At 37.0% G+C, this 8495-nt stretch overlaps 1 protein-coding gene across 1 annotated transcript in view; it reads left to right on the forward strand.

The window, feature by feature from the left end:
• Window positions 1-8490, forward strand: part of LOC139326940 (envoplakin-like) — a gene marked incomplete at its 3' end in the record, with an annotated part of 31058 nt that extends 22568 nt beyond the window's left edge. The window contains 13 exon segments of the mRNA XM_070956664.1: window positions 1248-1441; window positions 2315-2465; window positions 2787-2870; window positions 2969-3079; window positions 3881-3973; window positions 5517-5753; window positions 5755-5892; window positions 5894-6328; window positions 6330-6434; window positions 6436-6464; window positions 6466-6487; window positions 6489-6617; window positions 6619-8490. Of these exon segments, the coding sequence (XP_070812765.1) occupies window positions 1248-1441; window positions 2315-2465; window positions 2787-2870; window positions 2969-3079; window positions 3881-3973; window positions 5517-5753; window positions 5755-5892; window positions 5894-6328; window positions 6330-6434; window positions 6436-6464; window positions 6466-6487; window positions 6489-6617; window positions 6619-8490 (3600 nt within the window).
• Window positions 8491-8495: the final 5 nt, after the last annotated feature.

Genomic DNA, 8495 nt, shown 5'->3' on the forward strand with positions numbered 1-8495 from the left:
GGGATATAAATGGTCTTGTTCAATTTATATGGCTGCCCACTCATCAATGAATAAAATGTAGTTAATGTTGCTTTTGCCCAGCCTTATTATTAATCATTTTCTCCTTTAGTTATGTTCAAAATTAAAATTCTGTATTTATGTTTAAAGGATATTTAGAGCTCACTTAACCCTCAAATTGTGCCCTTTGGCCATAATATGTAGGTCACACACATTCATGAATGATTAAAATGGTATACAGGTTGCGTTTCTTTGCACTAAGGCTCTTGTGGAAAGATTTCTTGATTTAAAACAATTAGTCCCTTTTAATAATTTAAACAATACAGCCAAAAGACAAACAGAGGTAGATGCAAGCATTTCATATTGACTCATTAGTACCTACACTACAATAATTTCTTGATTTGCCAATAGAAGAAACCAGACACAGGCAGAGGCACTGTGCTTGGAGCACAACATTTTCACTCATGCCCTGCAATCTCTTTCCATAGATCTCTTTTTTTTTTAAAAAAAAGAGAGATTTAATTACATTAATAATATATAAAAAGAGTAGAATTGGGAAATGGGGATACTGAAAAGAACTGTGCCCTAACATTTTTTTATGTAGAGATGTACATTTGGAGCCCAGGAAAATCCCAAAAGTATTTCTGGCTGCAGTGTGCATTACAGTTCCGAAAAAAATAAGTTGCCTTCACAACAGAAACCCATCTAGAGGGGAGAAGGAAAAAACAGTGTCACCAATCATCTTCTGTTAAATGGCTGTTTTATGAGCAACATAACTACCATCATTTATGAAAGACAAACTCTCTTCCATCTTCCCCACTTGACAGTCATTTAATGAGAACATGCAATGATGTGCTGTCAATATTCCAAATATGTCCTTGGCTCAAAAAAACACGTTATTCCTGATGCGAGGCATTTGGTTCCAGCATCCTAATTATAAAACAAGGAAAATTATTATTTTCTCCCACAGAGCCTCTTCCCGATCTCTTTCTGCATTTCATTTCTCAATTTTTCCCTCAGCCTTAGCCACTTTTCTATGCTGTTTCTTTCCCCGCGACTGAATTTACAGCTCCTTTCTTTTCTTAAAATCCAATTATTTGTCTATGCTCTCTTTCCCCTAATAAACCGATCGAAAGAGAAAGCAGATAGAACACTTTCAAAGATCAGATGATTTGAGTAAACAGTTGCACAAATACATATTTATGCCGTTTGTATGTCTCCATGACACATGTATCTTTTCCTTTTTTCAGAAACTGAAACGTGATTTGGTGAAACAGGAGAACTGCTTGCTCAAGTTAAACCGAAGCCTTAAGGATGCAGAGCACAGCTGCAGTGCCGTGCAGAACAATTTTCAAGAATACTGTCCAGATCTGCCCAGGCAGAAAAAGGAAGTCCAGCTCATTAATGATCGGTATCATATTGTAGCTGACCAGCTGGATCAACGGTGAGAAACCTCGCTTACTCTAATGGCGGAAATGATTAGTATGAAAGTAAGGTCATAAATGTAAAAAATGGCCATGTCACTTTTTTCAGTGCTGTTGTAACTTTGAACAATCACTAAATGAATTATTGTAAATCAAGAACTATGTATACTGTTTCTTGGTGTTTTTAATTCTTTCAAGCCACACAGAGTTGTGTTACATAATATAGTGGCCATGTAAGTCTTTTAAACAAAGAAACAAAGATATTGAAAATGTTGCTTTTGTAAGATCTTAGCAATAGAGGATTGACAGTTTTTATAAACTCCCTTCTCATATTCTCAGGGGATTTTAAAGCTGGATAGGAATTTTTTGCAGTTTATGCTCTTTCTTGGATATTCATACACTGCAAATCATGAGCACTGTTCATTGCCATTAATAATTGAGTTAAATACTTGATAAGAAGCAATGGATGGAAACTAATCAAGGAAAGAAGCAACCTAGAACTAAGGAGAAATTTCCTGACAGTTAGAATAATTAATCAGTGGAATAGCTTCGGAAATTGTGAATGCTCCAACGCTGGAAGTTTTTAAGAAGAAATTGGACAGCCATTTGTCTGAAATGGTATAGGGTTTCCTGCTTAAGCACAGGGGGTTGACTAGAAGACCTCCAAGGTCCCTTCCAACTCTGTTATTCTGTTAAGAGATCCTGACATAAAAATGTCAACTAATTATTAAAAAACCAATCTGTTTATAAAGCCTTTCTCCGTGTATTGTAAAAGCTGAGTTTACTTTTACCTTTACTTTTATGACTATTTCTGGACTTTGTTCTTCGTAAGTTCTTTTCTTGAAGTCATCCAAAGAAGTTTGCTACTTAATCTCAGCCATCTTGCTGTGCAGGGAGAAGACACTTTGGGATACCAGCCTCATTTACCAGCAGTTCCAAAATGCCAATGAGAATCTGATATTCTGGCTCAACAATCTCCCGAAGCACAAGGTCAAGACCACAGATGGACCGAGCCAAATTAACTACAAGCTCGAGGCCCAGAAGGTATGAGAGCATTGCCTTATGCTCAAACAAAAAGGATGGAAGGCACATTCCCACTAGGCATCTTTCATGCAGGAATTGATGAAAGAGAGATATGCCTGCATGTAACATTCACACATGCTTGTTCTTTACTCAGTGACTGCAACAGTAAATGGCAATGTACAATGTCCTGAAAAATTCACAAGCGCAGGGACTGTTACAATATATATTGCTTATAAAGCAATAATCATAGAATTAGTGCTTAAAAGATAGGCAAAAATCTAATTATTAATCTAACATTGTGCAGGAACGTATCCTAACTCTCTATCTCTACTTCTCCTACAGAGGCTGGCAGATGAAATCCAGAGTAAAGAGTCTGACAAAAATTCAGTGATTAACTTGTCCCGGAATGTGCAGTCTATTCTCAATGTATGTTTTGCATGGTTCTACAGTTTCCATTTCCAATTAGCAAACCTACCTATCCTCCTCCAATTATATGACTGGTTGGTATTTATTTAAAAAAACAGGATTATGAACTTCAGGCAGGAAAATATCGATCGTCTCTGGATCCTTCTCTGGCTGCTTCATCTGCCAAGCGTCTCCGGGTAACTCCACTCCAAGAGAGCATTCAGGCTCAGGTGAGTGACTAAGCCCAAAGCCTGGATTTACTTATAAAAATATATGCTCTTCCTAAATTGCTACTTCATGCTCAGGAAGCAGTTTTCACAATATCAAAGAAGCACAAGCACAACAATTTTGAAAAAACCATAAACAATTTGGAACATTCAATCTAATATCTGGCAGTTTAAAATATTGGGTTGAATGAAATAATTCTGTAATATGCTATTTGAAAAAAAGAAAATCAATAAAGTATTTAAAAAAAAAAGAAAAATATTTGACAAACTAATGAGGGGAGTATTCAAAATTGGTATAATTAAATAAAATCTATTAGGGAAAGTTGGTGGCTAAGGGAGTTGCAAGTTTTTAGAATTAGCTGGTAATAATTTTGAACTTCTTCCATTGGTGAAAATCTTCTGCACCTACATTTTTCTGACATTCACACAAACCGCATCTAACATACTCCCAGCAAATAGCAGGAAGGCCAAGACATTCAAAGATTGGTTGCAGCCCTAAATATATTTTGTCATATAGTTACCTGGCAGTAAATCCCTTTGAACATGTTGAAAATTTACTTCTGAATAAACATGTAAAGAGTTGTATTTCTGGTGTTTCAAAATAAATAGGAAATATTATTTCCAGATTAAATATCATTTTCTCCAGATTTAATAGCATTTTGCTAAATCCACAGAAAGCTATTTGTTCAACATTGTGATCTAGTATTAATATTTTTAAAATAAATATTATAGTTTACGGGGTGTTAGTTATCTTGATAGAGGAAATCCCATATCTGAATAATATTGTGTGTTAATTGGCTTTAGGAAAATGATATGACAAAACTCTATGCAGAGACTGCCGCTGAAAACAAGCAACAAATCTGCTGGTTGGAATTTGCCAAGAAAATTATGAATAAGGTATGCCTAAATCATTTGAAATTATATGGATAATGCTTAATATTAGAGCATCTCTTACAAGTGAAAAGAAAGTTCATTAGTTTTTCTTCAGGATTATAGCAAGTAAGATTGTTATTTTGAATTGCTTTTGCCTCTCTATATGTAAATGATACAGGAACTATAATTTCCTAACATGCTTTACCAAAAGAGGAAAGCAATGTTTATAATTTTATTTCTTTGCATTTCTAATCACAATTGCAACATTAATAATAATATCCCATATCTCATTCATCACAACTTTGCTTTTTAATATTTGATCCAATTTGAAAATTGTGTCCTACTTTCAAATAACTTCAGAAAGCAAAACTGCACTTTTGAAAAAGTAATTTAAAATATGGAGGCAAATTTCAATTCTACATTAAGTAAATATAAAAAGCCAAAATCTCTGAGGACTGGGGTTTTTTCAATGAAATAAAATCATAACCTTCAGGGTTTCATCCCATTTGTAGTTCTTTGGTATAACAGTTCATATTTACCGTTGCTGGCATATTTTTGTCATTGTCCAAGAATGTTGAAATAAAATTGTCAATAATGTTTGGGCAGTACTTTTTCAGTTCAAAGCGCTTTATATTAATAATTTCAGTCATTAAGCCAGTATTGGTAGCCCTATGTTATAGGAAAGGGAAGAAAGGTTGAGACAATTTTTTTTTTTATTTGATTTATATGCTGCCCTTCTCCGGAGACCCAGGGCGGCTTACAATGCGTTAAGCAATAGCCTTCATACTTTTGTATATTTATACAAAGTCATCTTATTGCCCCCACAATCCGGGGTCCTCATTTTACCTACCTTAGAAAGGATGGAAGGCTGAGTAAACCTTGAGCCTGGTGAGATTTGAACTTGCAGTAATTGCAGGCAGCTGGGTGTTAATAACAGTGCTTTAGTCTGCTGCGCCACCAGGCGTATTGGAGCTTCTGAAGAATGTTAAAACTTTTAAAGTTGCATTTTTTATCTTATTGACCATTAGAAACAGGTAGGAAAAACAAGAGACATCTTTCTTCCTATGATATTTTCTGCTCTCTTTTCCCTGGCTGGAAGCCTAATATTTTACTTGCTTCCTACTGAAAGAACAGAACATCCTCCGTTTTCCTTTCCCTGTCGTAAGGGGAACACAAAAAGGTGTATATGTGATGCAGGCTTTATATCAGAGGATATAATATTCTTAATAAGGTTCATTTGGTTCTTTTAGTGCTGCACTTAAGTATCTGTCCCCATATATTCTTAGGCAAACTGTGTACTTTGCTAAAACAGAATCCAGTGAATAATCTGAAGGATTCCATGTAGGTTTTTTTTAAAAAATTCCCTAGAAGGATTTAGTGAGTTCATGGCTCAGTTAAGATTTGATTCTTAATCCCAGTTTAATCTCACTTTTGTGGGTTCACCAATGTTGCCACATACTCCAAGGAACCAGTCATATAGAAGTTGAGGCCTGGAAGTAAATTTCATAGTATTAAGAATCAACAATACTTTCTTTTTGTTTTCTTTTCCCCCCCTTTCTTTCTGCAGAAAGAAGTAAGTGATACAGCGCAGGTAATGCATGAACAAACCCAGCAGTCCAAAAACGTACGTGAATCCGAAATCCTGAAGTCTCAGCTTAAAGAGGAACAGAGCAGGAAAGCCAACCTACAGCAAGAACTGGAGCAGCAGAGAACTAAACTTCTGACATTGAAAACCCAACGGCCCATTGAAAGAATCGAGGAGAAAGAAGTGATTGATTATTATAGAGATCCAGTTCTGGAGCGTGGATCTTGCTAAAATCTCTAATCAAATTGAGAATGAAAAGAAGAAAAGAGCTGATTTACAGGCAGATATTGAGAAAGTGAATAATATATTCCTTGAAATGGAAAAAGATAGAAGTTTGTGAAAAAGCCAGCTGCTTACAAAAAGAAGTTACAAAAACAGAGAAAGATCCAAATCTAAATGCCCAAGCAGCAAGACTCCAAGAAGAAATCAGGTATCTACGTGATCATTCAACTTCTTCTTCTGAAATTGAACAGCTCAGGAAAGAGTTGCACCTCTTGGAGCAAAAGCAGTCAAACATCAGAGAGAAAATAGTTGTAAAAGAGGTGGTGAAGTTAGAGAAGGATCCAGAAATGCTAAAGGCAATCAGATCACTGCAAATGCAAATTGATGAAGATAGTTTCAAGAAGAAGTCTGCAATGGATACGATAGGGAAAATGAAAAGCAAAATTGAGGATCTTGAGAAGCTGATTGAAGCAACTGAACCCAAAGTCGTTGTGAGAGAAACAAAACAAGTGGAGCAAGATCCGGAGCTCCTAAAAGAGTCTTCCACTCTTCAAAAGCTTATTGATGAAGAGTAGGAACAAGAACTTGTTATTGTCTAGTGAACTGACACAGCTGCAGAGCAAATACAGCACTATGGAGAAGTCAAAGCCTAGGGTGGAGATAAAAGAAAGAGTCCAATGAGATTTTTCACCTAGACCCAGAAACAGAGAGAGATAGCACATTTGAAGCGGAGAACTCCAAGAAATTTCAAGGAAAAGAAAAAGAGTTGATCAGGAGGTAGAAACAGCCTTGACTGAACTGAAAGTTCTTAGATCTCAAGCACCTTCCGTGGAGTTTAAAGAAGTCATCCAAGAGGTGGTGAAAAACAGAAAAGAGCCCAGAGATATTGAGAGAAATAGACCGGTTGAAAGAGCAGCTAAATGATCTTGTGAATGCAAACGGTCGATTCCAAGAACAGCTAATCAGGTTAGAAGGAGAAAGGGATGAGTGGAAAAGAGAAAGAGCCAAAGTTGAAACCAAAGTTGTTACTAAGGAGATTGTCCGATATGAGAATGACCCTCTATTAGAAAAAGAGGCTGAATGTCTTCGCCAAGAAGTACGTAACATATTACAAAAGAGAAGAGCAACTGAAGATGCCATTTATGATCTGCAGAATAAGTACATGCTTCTGGAGAGAAGAAAGCCTGAGGAAAAAGTGGTGGTGCAGGAGGTGGTTGTTACTCAGAAAGATGTGAAGCTTAGGGAAGAGCACAAGAGGCTGAGCAGGAATTTAGATGAACAAACAAGCAACCGGCGAAGGATGGATCATGAGGTCCAATTGCTTCGGGCAACAGTGGAAGACAAAGAAAAAATGCTGAACCTCCAAGATGACAGAAACAAAAGGCTTGCTCTGGAAAAGGAGATGCGGCAGATCACCCTGAGGATAAAAGAAATTGAAGAAAGCCCAGTTCCAGTTCAAGAAAAAATAATCATGGAGGAAGTAATCAAGGTAGAGAAAGATCCGGTTCTTGAACAATCTAGTACCAATTTGCGAACTGAACTAGATAAGGAGAAAGTTCAAGTATTAAGCCTCCAGAGGGAATGCAAGAACCTTCAAGCCCAGATTGATGTTCTACAAAAGACAAAGTCCCAGGAAAAGACAATATATAAGGAAGTAATCAGAGTAGAAAAAGATAGAGTGCTTGAAAATGAGCGAACACGTCTTTGGGATCTGCTAAGCAAAGAACGAACTGCTCGGCAAAATGCAGAAGAAAGTATCAGACATCTGAAAGAGAAGATTGAGAGAGCAGAAGGCATGAAGTGCACATGGACCAGAGAAGAAGCTGACCTCCAGAAAACTCGGAATGTGACAATGCAAGAAAAAGCCAGTCTTGAAGATGAATTAAGGGAACTGGAAAAACAGAAGCAACAAAAAGCCCTTTTCCTTAGAGAACAGACCAAGCTCTTGAGCCAAAGGACTGAAAGTGACAGGCAAAAGAAGATCCAATTTGTCCAGGAGGTTTCCCGTCTGGAATCAGATATACTTATGGAGAAGGATAATATTTATGAAAAAGAGAGGACTATCCGGGAACTCCAATCCAGAATCAACAGAGAAGAACTGAACAATGAGACTCGGATGAGAGAGACAAATCTCTCTACCAAGATATCTATCCTGGATCCAGACACTGGTAAAGATATGTCACCCTACGAGGCTTACAAGAGAGGCATGATAGATAGATGTCAGTATATCCATTTGCAAGAACTAGAATGCGATTGGGAAGAAATTGCAACCCTGGGATCCAAAGGGGATGTTTCTGTTCTTCTCGACAAAAAGAGTGGAAAACAGTACTCCATTGATGATGCTCTGCGGTTCAAAAGGATTACAAAAGAAGAATACCAACTTTACAAGGAAGGCAAAATCCCTATCTCTGAGTTTGCTCTACTTGTAGCTGGGGAAACTAAGCAGAATACATCCCTTTCTATAGGATCAATTATTTCCAAGTCTCCAATTTCATCTCCTGTTTTTCAACAAAAGCAAAGTTTCTTCTCTTCTGGTCCACAGATGGCTTTCTGTGATGATACTTTTCCTATTGCTGGAGTGTATGACACAACCTATGACAACAAGTACAACATTAAGTTGGCACTTAGTAAGAAATTGGTGGATCCAATGACAGCCCAAAAGCTTTTAGAGGCACAAGCTGCTACTGGAGGCATTGTTGATCTTATCTCAAGAGATCGCTACTCTGTCCACAAAGCCCT

The sequence above is a fragment of the Pituophis catenifer genome, unplaced genomic scaffold (genome assembly GCF_029215685.1).
Source record: "Pituophis catenifer annectens isolate HBS135680 unplaced genomic scaffold, rPitCat1.0.hap2 SCAF_371, whole genome shotgun sequence".
In the NCBI taxonomy this organism is placed as follows: Eukaryota; Metazoa; Chordata; class Lepidosauria; order Squamata; family Colubridae; genus Pituophis; species Pituophis catenifer.